Source organism: Aspergillus lucknowensis, assembly GCF_044049455.1.
Source record: "Aspergillus lucknowensis strain CBS 449.75 chromosome Unknown BJX67scaffold_41, whole genome shotgun sequence".
In the NCBI taxonomy this organism is placed as follows: domain Eukaryota; kingdom Fungi; phylum Ascomycota; class Eurotiomycetes; order Eurotiales; family Aspergillaceae; genus Aspergillus; species Aspergillus lucknowensis.
The window spans coordinates 206,908-224,187 of record NW_027263585.1 but is presented as its reverse complement, the minus strand read 5'-3'; the positions used below and the strand labels follow the sequence as shown (position 1 = coordinate 224,187).

The 17,280-nt window shown below is 55.6% G+C and overlaps 8 protein-coding genes across 8 annotated transcripts; 6 read left to right on the top strand and 2 right to left on the bottom strand.

Moving 5' to 3' along the window:
• Positions 1-195: 195 nt before the first annotated feature.
• On the top strand, positions 196-2,218 carry BJX67DRAFT_373946 (major facilitator superfamily domain-containing protein; the record flags this gene model as incomplete). Its single annotated transcript, XM_071031471.1, has 9 exons — positions 196-310; positions 367-477; positions 527-648; positions 694-799; positions 844-968; positions 1,028-1,111; positions 1,173-1,333; positions 1,476-1,581; positions 1,628-2,218. 9 exons carry the CDS (start codon positions 196-198, stop codon positions 2,216-2,218), a joined length of 1,521 nt encoding a protein of 506 aa, XP_070883388.1.
• A 17-nt stretch (positions 2,219-2,235) lies between these two features.
• Positions 2,236-4,573, bottom strand: BJX67DRAFT_361557 (acyl-CoA dehydrogenase/oxidase). Its single transcript, XM_071029884.1, has 5 exons — positions 4,447-4,573; positions 4,181-4,397; positions 4,072-4,134; positions 3,072-4,024; positions 2,236-3,021 (listed from the first exon to the last, which is right to left on the bottom strand). Exons 1-5 carry the CDS (start codon positions 4,550-4,552, stop codon positions 2,447-2,449), a joined length of 1,914 nt encoding a protein of 637 aa, XP_070883387.1. The 5' UTR covers positions 4,553-4,573; the 3' UTR covers positions 2,236-2,446.
• A 222-nt stretch (positions 4,574-4,795) lies between these two features.
• On the top strand, positions 4,796-6,954 carry BJX67DRAFT_224374 (uncharacterized protein). The gene is made up of 3 exons (XM_071025804.1): positions 4,796-5,366; positions 5,418-6,445; positions 6,509-6,954. The coding sequence occupies exons 1-3, from the start codon at positions 4,818-4,820 to the stop codon at positions 6,936-6,938; spliced, it is 2,007 nt and encodes a 668-aa protein (XP_070883386.1). The 5' UTR covers positions 4,796-4,817; the 3' UTR covers positions 6,939-6,954.
• BJX67DRAFT_390065 (transcription factor domain-containing protein) lies at positions 6,781-8,867 on the bottom strand (the record flags this gene model as incomplete). Its single annotated transcript, XM_071034583.1, has 4 exons — positions 6,781-7,909; positions 7,954-8,674; positions 8,720-8,784; positions 8,832-8,867. The coding sequence occupies 4 exons, from the start codon at positions 8,865-8,867 to the stop codon at positions 6,971-6,973; spliced, it is 1,761 nt and encodes a 586-aa protein (XP_070883385.1). The 3' UTR covers positions 6,781-6,970.
• A 537-nt stretch (positions 8,868-9,404) lies between these two features.
• Positions 9,405-11,515, top strand: BJX67DRAFT_224363 (purple acid phosphatase family protein). The gene is made up of 3 exons (XM_071025803.1): positions 9,405-9,769; positions 9,814-10,950; positions 10,993-11,515. The coding sequence occupies exons 1-3, from the start codon at positions 9,417-9,419 to the stop codon at positions 11,345-11,347; spliced, it is 1,845 nt and encodes a 614-aa protein (XP_070883384.1). The 5' UTR covers positions 9,405-9,416; the 3' UTR covers positions 11,348-11,515.
• A 16-nt stretch (positions 11,516-11,531) lies between these two features.
• BJX67DRAFT_361550 (DUF4267 domain-containing protein) lies at positions 11,532-12,720 on the top strand. Its single transcript, XM_071029883.1, has 2 exons — positions 11,532-11,777; positions 11,828-12,720. Exons 1-2 carry the CDS (start codon positions 11,762-11,764, stop codon positions 12,250-12,252), a joined length of 441 nt encoding a protein of 146 aa, XP_070883383.1. The 5' UTR covers positions 11,532-11,761; the 3' UTR covers positions 12,253-12,720.
• A 255-nt stretch (positions 12,721-12,975) lies between these two features.
• On the top strand, positions 12,976-14,855 carry BJX67DRAFT_361549 (sugar porter family MFS transporter). The gene is made up of 3 exons (XM_071029882.1): positions 12,976-13,109; positions 13,154-13,538; positions 13,583-14,855. The coding sequence occupies exons 1-3, from the start codon at positions 13,015-13,017 to the stop codon at positions 14,675-14,677; spliced, it is 1,575 nt and encodes a 524-aa protein (XP_070883382.1). The 5' UTR covers positions 12,976-13,014; the 3' UTR covers positions 14,678-14,855.
• A 293-nt stretch (positions 14,856-15,148) lies between these two features.
• BJX67DRAFT_383872 (glycoside hydrolase family 1 protein) lies at positions 15,149-17,053 on the top strand (the record flags this gene model as incomplete). Its single annotated transcript, XM_071033548.1, has 2 exons — positions 15,149-15,309; positions 15,355-17,053. The coding sequence occupies 2 exons, from the start codon at positions 15,149-15,151 to the stop codon at positions 17,051-17,053; spliced, it is 1,860 nt and encodes a 619-aa protein (XP_070883381.1).
• Positions 17,054-17,280: the final 227 nt, after the last annotated feature.

Here is a 17,280-nt window from a genome sequence, read left to right as displayed (position 1 = left end):
TTCTGCTCTCGACATGAAAATCTCTAGCCATCTCCTGGAGAAGCTACTCCAAATCCTTCACCCCGCGTCGGCGATTTCACGGCGATCCACGGTTATGGCAGTGCTCTCCACAAACCGAAGGATTTGCGGGGTAGACCTGGGGTATAAACATGTCGTCAGGGCCTAGAGACAGGAAATGCAGCATGCACTGCCAAAATGTTTTCTTCCTGGGCTGAGCAGGTGTCGACTCTAGAATCAGAGGGCGTATATATCGGCGGATGGAGTTTGAAGAATCTGGTCCGGCCTCGCAAGGATATATCTGGTGAATATGGTCAGTATATTGAATCTTCTGGCCTCGGATGCTTCCCCGACCAATAATGCCTACAGCTACCTCGGAGGATCGCATTGAGCGCCTTACTACCGTGAGGGCCGACTGGGCCGACGAAGAGGAACGGCGTCTCGTTCGAAAGCTCGACGCCCGGGTTGTTTTTCCATGCTGTACGTGTTTTGAGCATCGGCACTTCACTGTACAAAATCTAATGAACAGGCGTCGTGTACATGCTCGCCTACCTGGACCGATCGAACCTCGCCAATGTGAAAATCCTCCAGGCGGAGACCCCTGACTCGTTGGAGACGAGCCTCAATCTAAAGGGCGTGGAGTTCAACTGGGTATCTTGCTCTGGCCCCTTATCGATCAGTGTGCTAACAGCCCAGGCTGTCTCCGTCGCATACTTTGCCGTCACGGCGATGCTCATTCCTTCCATGTTGATGTTGAAGAAGTTCTCGGCCAAGGTCTTCTTCCCACTCTGCATGGTTACCTGTAAGTTGAAGGCATTGATACTCGGTTCATTGCTGATGTCTCAGGGGCTGTTATTATTATGACCATGGCAGCTTGCACCGACTCTGCAGGCTTGATCGTGGCTCGAGTCTTCTTGGGAATTCCGGAGTCTGGTGTTGTCACCTGTGGTGTAATGTATTTCAGTTTTTGGGTATATCTCCTGCCAGTTCCCCGTTGTGATGCTCACGATTATCCTAATGGCGCGCGCAGTATAAACCGCGAGAACGCGCCCTCCGAATTGGTATCTTCTACAGTTCCAATTCTATCGCACAGGCTATTTCCGGCTTCCTGGCTGTGGGAATCAACAATGCAAGTTCCTGTTCGCTCGACATTGTCGTATTGCTGACTTGGGCAGCTCAATAGTAAAAGCGACTTCAAGTCATGGCAGTGGGTGTTCATCATAGAGGGGGCCATGACAATACTTGTCGCTGTTCCGATATACTGCCTCCTCTTAACATTCCCAGAGACTTCCACCTCGTTGAGTGCTCGGGGTACGTTATATTCATCTCAATTGACGTCTAACAGCTAACGAACACAGAGCGACACATTGCCATCAACCGATTTGGCCGTGGAAGCACCCGTCACACCGACGTGACGTGGAATACAGAAGCCTTCTTCCAGTAGGTCACCTGCTACCAGGTAGTTCCAGCTAACCCAGCAGTATCATGGCACGTCCGTCGACCTATATGTTTTTCCTCGGATACATCTGCATTGCTATTGCCGCTGTGGCCCAGGCGACCTTCCTCCCCACGATCCTCCACACTGTACGAGTTCTCTCTCGATAAGTTAGGTACCAAGCTGACAGCGCAGCTCTTGCAATTCTCCACGCAAAAAGCCAACCTCTACACCGCGATCGTCAATCTTGTCGCCGTCCCGCTATACTGGATCTACCCGCTGCACTCAGACTGGACCCGCGAACGAATGTGGCACTTCAACATCCCCGTGCTAGCCTCAATCCCCTGCTACGCCGTCTGGACCTATACCTCCTCGCACGCGGGCGAGCACAACATCTCGTACATCTCCATGTACGGGATGGCGTTCCTCGGGCAACTCCTTCTCCTTTCGCAGCCCGTCCTCCTCTCGTACCGAAGTGCGACGCTCTATGGGGCGGCCGAGCAAGCCGTCGGCACCTCGATTGCCGTGGCCGCGCTCTCGATCGCAAGTATCATTGCGCCGCAGATGTATCCGAATTCGGATGCGCCGTACTATCTCGCTGGGTTCTCGGCTACGGCGGGGCTGCTTGCTGCGGGGAACCTGTGCTATTCGACTATTCCGCTGTGTTTGTTTCTTGAGGCGCGGAAGAGGAAGAAGGAGACGGGGAATGCCCTGCCGCTGCAGGCGTTTGTCGATGCGGAACGGAGCCAGGCTGAGCCGAAGACTAAGGAGGCTGACGCCGCGTAGTTGGTAGATGTTGAGAGGAGCATAGAGCGAGGTAAGAGTTGACAAAAGGAATCAACTGTTCTGATGAGAGCATAGTGTTTCACACTAGGGCGGCTCGAAGATATATATCGAACGTTCCCTAGCCAACCACTCCATCATGTAGTCCAAGGTACGGTTAATTGTTAAAATAATTTTAGAGGAAAATAAGCGTGATTAATTTTTTTCCAAGCATCTAAGGTCTTCATTCTGTTAAATCTTTGCCTGGACGCGGTACCCAGCAGACGCGCCTCGCGGCAGATCAACTCCCCAAACAATGCGACAGTCCCAGTTCCTCCTCTCGATTTCCCGCGCCTGCACTGGATTTGAACTAATCTTCCAGTAAAGATGAATGATATCAGCGAAACAGAACTCCTGAGGGATCCCTTCTCCCTCTAGCACCCACCGACCCGCCACCTCATTGGCTACGACGTTCCCATCGCGCTGCGCGTCCAGCGCAAGGAGAATGCCGCTGACGAGCCAGGCTAGAGTAAACATGATCTGTCGTCCGTTGGCAAGAACTGAGGGCAGCCCAACAGCTACGGTTGTAGTGTCCAGTTTCGCGGATAACGCCTCCCACGCTTTGCGCAAAGTCTCTTGAGACGCCGGATTCCTCACCTGGACGATTGAATGTTGAATCCAGCGGCCAAATGCCTTGAGATTCCCTCCGCGCGTGAGATGACGGACGGTCTCGCTTGCGAGGACATTAGAAGTCCCCTCCCAGACTGCGTTGCTCGAGGTATCTCTCCACAGGCGACTGACGTTGAACTCCGGCTCTTCGGGTTCATCTGCAAGGTTAGCATGCTAGTTTATCCCGATAATCGGGTCGAAAACACACCGATATACCCCACCCCGCCCATGGCCTCTTGACATTCCTGGAACGCCAGAGTTGCGGACTTGCAAATCACCGCCTTCGACGTGGACGTCAGCGCGCGGAGGACAAGAGTCGCCAGCTCAGTCGACTCTGCGAGCGGTTTATAGTGACTCGGAAGATCTGACGGAAAGCCGTGATCGGCATAGCTCAGCAGCGAGGTGGTGAAGAACGCAAGGTGCATCCAGCCGCGGTGCTTCACCTCCATCTGAGCCAGGGTCCGCAGGTGCATGGGGAACGTCCACAGTGGCTGGTCGATCGTCGTGCGAGCACGCGCGAAGCCCTTGGCAATCTCCATTGCCCGTCGAAGACAAGACAGCGCAGTGATGAAATTGTGTGTCCGCGTGACGTTAAGCAGAAGGGCAACAGTTGCAATGCCGCGATCTTTCGGTCCGATTATATGGGCTCGAACGTCTCGGAGCTCGAGCTCAGCTGTGGGAAGCTCCTTGGTGCCGAACTTATTCTTCAACCGGTGAATATGGATTCCGTTCGTGACTTCTTTTTCTTTGCCATTGTCGTCGACAATGCGCTTGAGTGTTGGGGCGACGAATAGCGAGAGCTCGCCGGACTCGGTCTTTGCAAGGATAAACGCGACGTTGCAGTCCGTAGCACTGGAGAAGAATTTGAACCCGGATAACAGGTAATCTCCCTCGTCGATGCGGCCGAACTGACCCGTTTTGGAGGGTAACGGCGAGTATACAGCTACTGTCTCGCTATTGCGGACGTCACTGCCTCCGACACGCTCCGTCATCCACTGTGCAGAAATCCAGGGCTCATCGCGGGAGGTAAGCCTCGAATACAGGTAGTGGAATGGGTGATCTTGAGGAACTTCGAGATGGTGCCGGACAAGACGACAGGCTCCAGATGTCATTGAGACGGGGCAGGAGTATGCCGCCGATGCTGCGGAGTAAATATAGTTGCTGTCACGTCAAACAGTGAACGTCAAATGGGTGACCTGGAGACATACAACGCATGCTGAACAATCCTTCGGTGCTGTCCAAAGGTATCTTCATACCCAATTGCGACAATACTAGACTTATTAGCCCACAGTCATCGTGGCGCGCTGCGCGTCCTACCCATTACTCAGGCCCCATTTCCCGAGCTTCTTCCAGCCCTCACTTGTAACTAGACGGTCTCGGTCATATCGGGCGCCCCAGACATTGCGGCTTTTGACGTATGGCTGCTGGGTTTCGGCGTTCCCAATCCAGGCGTTGACTTGGTCGGATATCGCTTCTGCGGCGAACTGGCTCAGACGGGGCTTGACGGTCGACAAAATGTGCGGCGGAAGATGCCCTGCAGGTTATTAGAACTCCTAGGCCGCACACATGGACATGGGACATACACTCCAACATCCGCTGGTAGACAGCATCCGTCTCGGCAGGATTCCCAAGAGGGGGGAGGGTGAGGAAGTAGCCCTCGTCTGCGGTAGAAGGAGTAAGGCTAGGCATACTGAACAATCCTGACAGCAGATAGCCTTGAACACAGCCGACTATCGTCATTAACTACGAGTCTATTATACCCCTCCTGCTCCAACTTCGACGACCGCTGTGATCGCCGCAGAATCGCCGCAGAATCGCCGGAAATCACCGAGAACCACCGAGAACCACCGCATTTCTCCCAGAGCTGTCGATCGAGCCGAAGGTCGTGAATTTAAAGCCTATTGGCCTGCCCCATACAGTATCAAATAGTCTTGAACACAGAGAAGCAAACACGATGGCACCAGCGCAACCCATCTGGGAGCCCATGCTCCCGGCTGATACGATCCCAATGAACGTATACCGCAACCATGTCAATCGCAAATTCGGCCAGAACCTTTGCTCCTCGCAGGAACTGCATCGCTGGTCTGTCACCCATCCGCATGAATTCTGGATAGACCTTCATGAGTATACTGGGGTTGTCCCTCCATTGCCGTCCTCCATGACACGCGCGTATGACCCGGTGCTTCTTATGAGTGCAGTTCCAAAGTTCTTTGAAGGAGCTACTGTGAACTACGCGGAGAATGTGTTCCACGGGAAGGCGCTTGACCGGGTTGCTCTGATTGGGATCCGCGAGGGTGAAGATCTCAGCGGGGATATATGGACTTGGGCGAGGCTGCGGGAGACGGTCCGCGCACTACGGAGCGCGCTATTGCGCAGTGGAATCAGCCATGGGGACCGCGTGGGAGCGATCATCTCGACAAGCGTGTGGTCGGTAGCATTGCTGCTTGCTACGGTGTCGATTGGTGCGGTCTGGACGAGTATTGCGCCGGACATTGGAGAGGAGGTGTGTTGCCTTTCCCCTTGCCCTATTCCCATGGTGGTGTAACTATTGTAGGGCTGCGTGTCTCGACTCGACCAGATCAGCCCGAAGATGCTCTTCGCCGATAGCAGCTCAACCTTCAAGGGCAAAGCGCGCTCTCACTTGACCAAGATCGAAAATATCGTCCGCAGACTCTCGCAGAAGCCCCAGGTATTTCTTATTCCCATATCAGGAGATACTCCAACTACATTTCCAACCCTCGACCTCTTTTTCGCTCGGTCGAAACCAGAGGACGCTCTCGAATTCTCTCGTGTCCCTTACTCCCACCCCCTCTACATCCTCTACACGAGCGGCACAACCGGCCAGCCCAAGTGCCTGGTCCACTCTCACTCCGTGATAATCCAGCACAAGAAAACCTCCCTGCTACACAACTCCCTTACACCCGACGACGTCGTCTTCCAGTACAGCAGCACCTCCTGGGTCCTCTGGAACATCATGGTCGGCCACCTCGCCGTCGGCACGGCGCTGATTCTGTACGACGGCTCTCCGCTCTGGCCGAACCCAGCGGCGATGGTCAAGATCATCGAACACCACCGCGTCACATATTGGGGGACCTCCCCACGGTATCTCCAGGAACTGGAGATGTCGGGCGTCATCCCGAAAGAGGACGCAGACCTCAGTAGCCTGAAAATGGTGCAGACAGGCGGCTCCCACCTCGCCGCGAGCCAGTACCTCTGGTTCTATCGCGTCTTCCCTAGGAACGTCCACCTCACCAGCGTCACGGGTGGGACGGACCTGGTCACCTCGTGGGTCGGCACGGATCCCGCGGGGCCACTGTACCCAGGTGAAATCCAGCTTCCCATGCTCGGACAAGACGTCGACATCGCTGACCCTGCAACGGGGAAGTCAATCAAAGAGACAGGACGGCACGGGGAGTTCGTTTGCCGCTCGCCGTTTCCGTCTATGCCCGTGTTCTTCTGGGGGGACGAGGGGATGACGAGGTATAAAGAGACGTACTTTGACCTGTTTCCGGACTGCTGGGCACAGCATGACTGGGCTAGTTATAATCCTGTTACGAAGGGGTGGCAGATTCATGGACGGAGGTAAACCACTAAACCACCCCCCTTTCCCTGCGATGGTCAGTTTACAAGGCTAACAGCGGGAAGCGACGGCGTTCTCAACCCTCAGGGCATCCGGTTCGGGTCGTCAGATATCTACTCTATCGTCGAGGCTGCGCCGTTCAATGATGTGATTTCTACAACCCTCTGTGTGGGCCGTCGCCGTCCACGCGATACCGACGAGGTCGTCTTCCTTTTCGTGGTGATGCAAGGTCCTGATCGGCTATCAGATGGCCTGGTACATGAAATGAAGGACGCGATTCGGCGCGGACTGAGTCATCGCCATGTCCCTCGCTTCGTGGTGCAGGTGCCTGAGATTCCAATGACAGTGAACGGGAAGAAAGTCGAAACTCTTGTCAAGAGGATCCTCTGTACGGGGGAACTTCCGGAGACTGTGAGCAACACAGTTGCGAACCCTGGCTGTTTGCAGGATTTCCAGAGGTTTTACGGATTGGAACAGAGACAATCGAGGCTGTAAACTGGTTTGTATGTAAAATTCGCGCATCGATACTATAGAGAGCTATCTAGAAGCCACGAACCACCCCAATCAAAGCCCACCCCTTCCCAGTCGCCACTCATCGCATCAAGCGGTTCGGAGATCAATCCAGGATGTGGCACGTTCCCCCACGGCCGCGAACTGGCGTACTCATCCAGAATACTCCGGAGCGATCCGTGGACGGACGCGGTCCTCTCGTGCGTCCGTTCCACGATTGGCCCCCACAGTCGGCACCAGCGAGTGTTGAAGCCCTCGAAGAAGGGCCGTGTCTCGTCGCTTAACCGGGGAATCTGCTCGTCTGTAGCGATCTCCTGCCGTGGCGGGTCCTCCGATAGTTTCTGGAGAGCACGGAGGGCGCCAAAGGCCGATCCCCACTGTTTCGAGAGAATCTGCAGCGAGGCTTTGAGGATGATAGTCTCTTCGTTCGCCGTCTCCCATAGTGCTTCAATTCTATAAGCCGGGATGAGAACGAGACCCGCACAGAGCGCGTAGAACGTAAACGCCGGCCCGAGACGACAGAGCTCATCGCGCGCCAGGAAGTCGCGATAGATGCCGACAATAAACGACGCACAGAGCAGAGACCGCGCAGCAAGCGGTCCATCAGAACCGACCGGCCGTTCCAGGATAATGAGGTTCGCGAAGTACGTGACGAGGACCTGTCGCGTCTCAAGCGAGTAGCTCAACGACGGCCCAGATATGGTGTGGAAGTCCTGCTTTGCCCAGCGGAAGAGCGAGTTCTCAAGGCTCCGCTGGTGCTCTGGGAAGAGTTCGCGGCGGAGACACCTCTCGACGATGTTTCCTAGCAGCTGGCAGATCGAGACGTAGACGGGGAACGTGCGTGCCTGGACGTCTTGCTCGGGGAAGTCGTCTATAGAAGGGGGCAGGACGTCGCTGTCGCTAAGATTGATCGTTCGGGGGCGGCCAACGCCTGCGGATATAATGCAGTCGCGGAGCTGCGATGTGAGCCAGCATTCTGTAGATTGTCGGGGTAACGTACAACCAACGTCCACCATATTCTTCGACGTAGCCCGCGCTGTGGATCGGTCGCAGCGGGCTCCTTGTGAAGACCGATCTGGAAGGCAATTGACTCTGCTGTCCGCAGCCAGAATCCACTCGTATCGGTTGAGACCGTCTCTGGCCCGACTGGGTTATACCAGTGTAGCAGCACAGCACTGACGACCGAAACGAGAGGGTCTGGCTCATTACCAAAGAAGAAGAGCAGCTTTGCTCTGCGATAGAACTCGGACGTCTGCCCGTACTCGTTCGGCCGGGGCGTCATTCTGCTCGCAGCGAGGAAGATCGCCTGCAGGAGGAGGTAGGAGGTCTGGTCCCCTGAGAGCCAGCTGGGGTCGATAACTGGCGTCCAGACGTGGCCGTACTCCATGAACGTCGTTATCAGCTCGCTCTGGACTCTCTCTGAAGGCAAAGTGAACGCTCCCTGGTCCTTGAGGAGCTGGTGATCCGCACTCGATAGCTGAGGGTTATTTGTCGGACTGGGAGTGATTATCGCTTCATCGAAAGATGCATTCCTTCCCAGATAGCGATCTCGCCCGCGGTAGGTCGGGACGGCGCCGTGTTCTTCTGGCGGTGGTGCGTTACAAGGACGAGGGATTTGATAAGCGCCAGCCGGTGAAGGGGCCCTTCTCTCTCTACTCGGCGCTCTGCTCTCCGGAGGGGACAGGCTGTTGGTATAGAGCTTTCGCTTGCGCTGGTAGGGGCTACAGTTCTCAGCATGGACGAGCACTCATCCGGATGCCACTTACACGCATTCCCACCCGCCTTTGGTGCAGTTTGAGCACGGATGTTGTCTGGCAAGATTGCATTTGACCTATTCGTGAGCAATGTCTGCAATTCCGGATGCTTGAGATGGCTTACCTTCTTCTTGTGGCAGATAATACAGGCGTTCAGCATGGTGTCGGTTGGTGGAGTGAAGGAGAGTTGGAGATGGCGGGATAGCCGAGGAAGTCATCCAAGGCCATCTTGGGCATTTTTGGAACAAAGCAGAGACAAAGAACGCAGACAAAGGACGTGAGGTTGATCCAAACAGCCAAGTCCATTGCTCTTTTTTGATGACACTGTGGTACATAATTAACGACGGGGGTCGTAGAGTAACTGTGAAATGAAGCAATACCGAATGAAGTCCAGACATCGAGGAGTTCTCGAAGCAGGATTTTCGGTCGAATAGGGAGAGACCACGGAGACACGCGATAGCTAAGCACGCGAAGCTTTCGAAGCTCATGAGATCCACTGAACAATTCATCCGACTCAATCAAATGCGTTCGAGGAGTCCACAGCCCTCTACAACCTCACTATCTCTGCCCAGGCTTGGCCAATTGCTGATCTGCAACCCAACACGTGTGATACGAACCGTCGGCCTCTCCCGATACGACTCCAGCCAGCGATCGGCGGATATAAAGGGAGAAAGGCTCGCTCCAAGGGAGAGAGTGCGTTGCAGACACGATGAAACGCGCAATTGCGTCCAGCCTGCTCGTTGCACTTGCGGTCACCGTCCAGGCCCGTCCTGCGGTCGACACGCGCTATCCGTATACCGGCCCTGACGTTCCTGTCGGCGACTGGGTCAACCCTACGGTCAATGGCAATGGCAAGGGATATCCGCGTCTGGTCGAGCCTCCCGCCGTGAGGCCAAAGGCCGCCCATCCGACCAACAACGTGAATGTCATCTCGCTCTCGTACATCCCCGAGGGTATGCACATCCACTACCAGACCCCATTTGGCCTCGGGGAGGCGCCTTCTGTCCGGTGGGGAAGGAGTCCCCATCACCTTAATCGAGTCGCACATGGGTACTCTCATACGTAGGTAGACCCTACCTGCACATGAGTCCGGACTAACGGCCTAGGTACGATCGCACCCCCTCCTGTGCCGAAGTCAAGGCCGTCACGCAGTGCAGCCAGTTCTTCCACGAAATCAACATCGACCACCTGCAGTCTGGCACTACGTACTACTATCAGATCCCCGCTGCCAACGGGACCACTGCATCAGACGTCCTAAGCTTCACCACTGCCCGGAAAGCCGGTGACCACGGCTCCTTCTCCGTCGCCGTGCTCAACGACATGGGATACACCAACGCCAAGGGCACACACCAGCAGTTGCTGAAGGCCGCCAACGAGGGAACCGCCTTTGCCTGGCACGGCGGCGACATCAGCTACGCAGACGACTGGTACTCGGGCATCCTCCCCTGTGCCGATGACTGGCCAGTCTGCTACAACGGCACGAGTACTGAGCTGCCCGGCGGCGCTCCCGTCCCGGAGGAGTACAAGAAACCAGTGCCAAATGGGGAAATCCCCAGCCAGGGAGGACCCCAGGGTGGAGATATGAGCGTCCTGTACGAGTCGAATTGGGATCTCTGGCAGCAGTGGCTGGGGAATATCACGCTCAAGATTCCCTACATGGTCCTGCCGGGCAACCACGAGGCTGCCTGTGCAGAGTTCGATGGCCCTGGGAATGTCCTGACCGCGTATCTGAACGATGATATTTCGAACGGAACTGCGCCTGAAACCAACCTCACCTACTACAGCTGTCCTCCCTCGCAGCGGAACTTCACTGCCTTCCAGCACCGGTTCCGCATGCCGGGCGCGGAGACTGGTGGTGTCGGCAACTTCTGGTACTCGTTCGACTACGGCCTCGCGCATTTCGTCTCGATCGACGGGGAGACGGATTTCGCGAACAGCCCTGAATCGTCATTCGTGGCGGATGCGGACGGCGACGAAACCCTGCCGGCTGAATCGGAGACCTTCCTCACCGACAGCGGACCGTTCGGTGCTATCAGCGGCAGCTACAAGGATACGAAGTCCTACGAGCAGTACAAATGGTTGACGCATGATCTCGCGTCCGTCGACCGCAGAAAGACGCCGTGGGTGTTCGTGATGAGCCACCGGCCGATGTATAGCTCGGCCTACTCTTCATACCAAAAGGACCTCCGGGACGCCTTCGAGGACCTCTTGCTCGAATATGGCGTCGACGCATATCTTTCAGGGTATGTCTACCGCGCATGTTATAAACCCCGCTAACCGAACAGGCACATCCACTGGTACGAGCGCATGTGGCCGCTCAGCGCAAATGGCACCATCGACCGCGCCTCGATCGTCAACGACCACACCTACAGAGCGAATCCGGGCCACTCAATCACACACATCGTCAACGGCATGGCCGGCAACATCGAAAGCCACAGCGAGTTCAGCGATGACGAAGGCCTGACCAAGATCACGGCAGTCTTGGACACGACACACTACGGGTTCAGCAAGCTGACGGTTGTGAATGAGACGGCGGTGCGGTGGGAGTTTATTCGGGCGGACGATGGCTCTGTTGGCGACCATCTTACGCTGGTGAAGAGATCGGGTATTCCGCCTGATAGTTGTTCGTGGGATGAGTAGCTCATCTGTACACAGAGGACACTTAGTGTGTTGATGTGGAATCCGTCAAAGTTGTAGTATCAAATGCAAGCAATCGTCTGAGTGAACAAACGCGCGTGACAAGCCGCTAATCTGGTCACGGCGCAGGATTTATCTCCATCAAGAATGCTGACTTGATCTGCACGGTCGCAATATGTATTGGACATGCCCAGCCACCCCATGAACCTCTCATCCAGTCTCACGTCAGATGGCGATCTCCCAGTTGATCGACCCCTTCGGGCGCATGGCTGCCCGTGAGCAGAGAGGCATCCTTGAGAATGATGAGGGATGCTGGCAGGGCGCAGCGACACTGCCTCTGCCCAGCGCCGACGATCGCCGAAGCATTTCTTTAAGTTCGAGTTGCTTTGGAGTTGACTCTGCAAGGCCACCAGCAAAATGGTTCTCTTTTCAGGTTTGTAAACTGAAGGGCCATTGTACAATCGCTGACTTGCCCCGTTACAGGCCCCTTCGATCCAGTCCTCGTCGCGGCGATGAGCGCCATCTTCGGCGTCCGCGGTGTCCGCACCTTCCTCGCTCCAGAAAGTATGTATAAAGAAATCGGTCTCCCCTTGGAACCCCCGAAACCCGAGTCCTCTAAAGGCACCGTGTCGCCGCTCATCTACGTCAACGCTCTTTACGAGATCGCCTACGGGATGTGTCTGCTCGCGCTGAAGCACGAGTGCCAGCGCCGTGCACTAACCGTGCTGATTCTGGCGGGGGTGTTCATGAATCTGGGGTTTGGGATAGTCGTCTGGCGATGCAGTGGGCCGAAGAAGGCGTCCTCGCACTGGTTGTTGGGTGTTGCTTTTCTGGTCTGGTACTGGCGATGCTGGGTGTCGCCGCAGGGGATGCAGAACTATCGAATCACGGTTCACTCCAAGGAGTGATCTCGATTACGTTACATCCCTTATTCGTCTCCTCAGAAATTCCATGGAACATTGGCTGGATCTCAGAGTCTGACACGCGTGGGGGCCAAGCACCAGTGGCGTCAGCAGCGCCGGCCATGACGACGCCTCACAAGCCAATCTCTGTGTCTCTGCTGGTCACTTCCAAGGCGCGAGGCGTATTCAAGCATTCCAAGCCTCTCGGCAATCGGCACGAAGGCAATCCAGTCCCTGTTTCCATCCCCAGGTCTTTCCATTCCCCAATGCAACTCCAATTCACCCCACACCGTCCTCGGGGCCCTCTGTGTCCAGAGCTGTAAGTAAGAAATGTAACGCCCCTCGTCGACTCTCCCGTTTCAAGAGACATCTGCTGCGACGTCGGCTCTCCTAACGATCACAATTCGCCAGGCAACTTGTCTGAGACCAACGGAAAACAGCACGAGTCGTGTCCCGAATTCCGGTACAAGTGCGTGAATTGCCTTGCTATCCCCGCCCCCGGATCCCCAGGTATGACGTTTCGCTCGCTGGCAGCCACTCGTCGACAGCACAGTCGGGTGAAGATCGCGGTGATCAATGCTCCCTCGGTGGAACATGACTCGCTTCGACGCTGTATCCAATTGGATCTATGGCGTAAGCAGCCATGTGCGTCGTCTGATGTGGCTCCCCGCTCGAGTCCTCATATTTCACCAGCCCCTGGCCTTGAACTTGAACTTGTCTTTATCTGCTTTCGAATTTGCCCTGTAGATAGACACGTCAGTCGACAAGATGGGCTACGTCAATGGAAACATCTACGTGATCACGACCATTGCGGTCATCGGTGGCGCCCTGTTTGGCTTCGACATCGCGTCGATGTCTGCCATGTAAGCTCACAGTCCCTTCTTTTGGTCTCAGTCTGACCCTCTAGTCTCGGCACGCAACAATACAAATGCTTCTTCAACCAGGGAGGCCTCGATGATAAGGGGCAATGCGCTGGTCCGTCCTCCAGCACTCAGGGTGGTATCTCTGCCTCTATGCCTGGCGGCTCCTTCGTCGGCGCTCTGGCCTCCGGCATTATCACGGACATGTTTGGACGTCGCAGGGCTATCCAAATCGGGTCTGTTATCTGGTGCATCGGGAGTATCATCACCTGTTCATCGTTCAGCATCGGCCAGCTGGTTGTCGGGCGCTTCATCAACGGTGTCTCCGTCGGCATCTGCAGTGCACAGGTCCCCGTCTACGTTGCGGAACTAGCTCAGCCCAGTAAGCGAGGCACTGTCGTCGGAGCGCAGCAATGGGCCATTACCTGGGGTGTAAGTCACCCGCCTTCATGTCAGGCTAAACTAACATGCCGCAGATCCTCATCATGTTCTATATCTCGTACGGGAGCAGCTTCGTTGACGGCAACACCGCCTGGCGCCTCCCCTGGGGACTCCAGATGATCCCTGCCGTCCTGCTCTTCTTCGCCCTGTTCTTCCTCCCCGAAAGCCCCCGCTGGCTCGCAAAGAAAGATCGCTGGGAAGAATGCCACGAGACTCTGGCTCTTGTTCACGCCAAAGGCAATCACAACGATCCTTTTGTCCAGACCGAGCTGCGTGAAATCCGCGAGATGTGTGAGTTCGAGCGCCACAACCAGGACGCCAGCTACCTCGACCTGTTCAAACCCAATATGATAAACCGAACTCATATCGGGATGTTTACTCAAATTTGGTCTCAGCTAACAGGAATGAACGTCATGATGCTCTACGTTTCATATATCTTTGGAATGGCAGGTCTCTCGGGCAACGCCAACCTCGTCGCCTCGTCTATACAATACGTGATCAACGTCTTCATGACTATCTTCGCCCTCGTCTTCATCGACCGCTGGGGCCGCCGAGTGCCTCTTCTCATCGGCTCAACCCTCATGATGACATTCATGTTCGCCAACGCCGGTATCCTGAAGTCATACGGCAAGCCCGCGCCGCCAGGGGGCGTTGACAACGTCGCCGAAGAATCTTGGGACATGTCCGAGGCGCAGGCAGCTGCAAAGGGCGTCATCGCCTGCACGTACCTCTTCGTGGCCTCGTACGCACCCACCTGGGGGCCCGTCTCGTGGATCTACCCGCCCGAGCTCTTCCCCTTGCGCCTTCGCGGGAAGGCCGTGGCCGTGACGACAGCGTCGAACTGGATCTTCAACTTTGCACTGTCATACTTTGTCCCGCCGGCATTTGAGAATATCAAGTGGAAAGTGTACATCCTGTTTGGGGTGTTCTGCGCGACAATGACGATCCACGTCTTCTTTTTCTTCCCCGAGACGGCAGGCAAGACGCTGGAGGATGTGGAGAGTATGTTCCAGAGCGATGTGAAGCCGTGGAATACCAAGGTGCAGTATCAGCATATTCGGAAGGCTGAGCAGGGTGCTGTTGTTCTGGGCAAGGTCGATGAGCCTGCAACTGAGAAGACGGCTTCTTAAGTGGCATTGGCTCTTGCCCTCGATGTATTCGGGGCTTCTTATATGGAAGCGCTGCTGAAAGCTGCGATAGTCCTGTAGATATCTAGAGATCTCCTCCAGAGAACAATGGGACCTCCCTCTCACTTCGAACAGGCTAGACCGATAATTTCCCGGCTCGGGTCAGTGAGAGCGGGAATCTTCTCTCCTTTGCCGCATCTCTTTGCCGATGACCTTGGAGATTAGGCGCGGGGCTGATCGGCGATCACTACTGTTGTTACTGGCTGTTCTCGCTTCTCTCCAACTTCACCAAAAGTTCTTTCCTCTTCCCCGCGAGTAGTGTCCTTTTCTATTTGGCTAAGCATCCTGGGGAGCAATGTGCCCCCGCAGGAATTCGGGAAAACCTCGGGATGTCCACATTCTTCTGTATAAATGAGGGGAAGCCGGTCTTCAAGTCCTGCGGACGTCCACTGCGCAAGTTCTGGTGGTCATACAATGAGGGCAGCAGTAGTCCTGGCCACCGTGGCCAGCGTACACGCGCAGCAGCTGTACATTTCAACAACGGGGTATACCGACAGACCGCAATGTACCCAGCCTCCATCAACCCCGGATTATCGCTTTGAGGCTTTCTCCTTTACCCAGAATGAGACTGTCAGGTAGGACCACCCCCAAGGCAGTGTTGACATGCTAATAATATCTAGACACGCGATTCCGGTGCCCACCCCCACCACCACCCATACGTATGGACCCGGGTACGACAAGGCCTACGAGAAGCTCGGAACGACTCTCGCGACAACCACCTGGGGCAGCTGGCTCCCAGGGGAGACGTCCATCTCTGCGACCGACACGGAGGATCAATACGGCCAGGCAGCGTGGTCCTCGCTCTGGGAGGAGGCATCCCTCGTGAACTACACCTCTGTCGGACTGTACACGACGACTGTCAGCCCGACTCCCGTCCCATCGAGTGAACTTGTCCTCCCTCCCCGCGACTATTTTGGTCCGACAGACTGCTACGACTTCCCCGAGGACTTTCTCTTCGGTGTTGCCGCGTCGGCTGCGCAGATCGAGGGCGCCATCGCCCTTGAAGGACGGGGTCCAACCCTCATGGAGAAGCTCATCCAGGACGATCGGCCAAAGAACTACGTCACGAATGAGAATTACTACCTATATAAGCAGGATCTGCGCCGTCTGGCTGCAATCGGGGTAAAGTACTACAGCTTCTCGATCCCGTGGTCTCGGATCCTGCCTTTTACCGTGCCGGGTAGTCCAGTAAACGAAGAGGCTATCAAGCACTACGACGACCTGATCAATTATGCCCTTGATCTCGGGATGGTGCCTGTCGTGACAATGCTCCACTTCGACTCGCCGCTGTACTTCCTGAGGGACACCAATATCGCCGCTACGCCAGATATCGGGTATAATAACGGCGGGTACTGGCATCCTGAATTCGTCGACGCATTCGTAAACTACGGCAAGATCCTCTTCACGCATTTCGCCGACCGAGTCCCTGTCTGGACGACGTTCAACGAACCCCTCCTGTACGCATTCAACTTTACTGGCATCGACAACGTGGTGAAAGCCCACGCTGAGCTGTACCATTACTACCACGACGTGCTCGGCGGCACGGGAAAAATCGGGTTCAAGCTGAACGACAACTTCGGCGTTCCCAAGAACCCAGAGAACAAGACGGATGTCGACGCGGCCAACCGGTTCAACGAGATGCAGCTCGGGGGCTTTGCGAACCCGCTCTGTCTGGGGGAGCAGTACCCCAAGTCTCTCCTGGATACTCTTCCGGGGGCTGAACCTCTCAGCAAGAAAGAGCTCAAGTATGTCGGAAACACAACAGACTTCTTCGGCATAGACCCCTACACGGCAACGGTGATCACCGTCCCAGCCGACGGGATCAGCTCGTGCGCGAAGCAGAACCTCACCACCAACGCACTTTATCCCTACTGCGTGACACAAGAGCTAACCAACGTCTACGGCTGGGACATCGGCTACCGCTCCGAGTCTTATGTCTACATCACACCGACGTACCTGCGCTCCTACCTATCCTATCTCTGGAATACATGGCGCAAGCCCGTGCTCATCGGCGAATTCGGCTTCCCCGTGTACGACGAATCCACCCGCGAACTAGCAGACCAGCTCTTCGACTCCCCGCGGAGCGCGTACTACCTCTCGTATCTGTCCGAGATGCTCAAGGCGATCTGGGAAGACGGAGTGCATGTTCTTGGTGCGTTCGCGTGGAGTTTCATGGACAACTGGGAGTTTGGAGACTATGCGTCGCAGTTTGGGGTGCAGGTTGTGAATCGCACGACGCAGGAGAGGGTGTTTAAGAAGAGCTTCTTTGATCTGGTAGATTTTGTGGGGGCACGAAATGGGTTGGGATATCGGCATTAGTTTGTATGAACCATGGCGTGCGAGCTACAGGAGACTCAGGATGGCTGAGGGATGAAGAAAAATCTGAGTTGTGAACTGCGGTCTATCTAGTGAGGATATTTCTACCTGCAAGACGGGTTGCGACAGACTAGACGTCAGCAATATTACGAGGGCCCATTGAATGAGTGAAGTGACATCAAGAAACGAAGTGAAGCAATCCGACTGGCCAATGCGTATATAGAGAATGA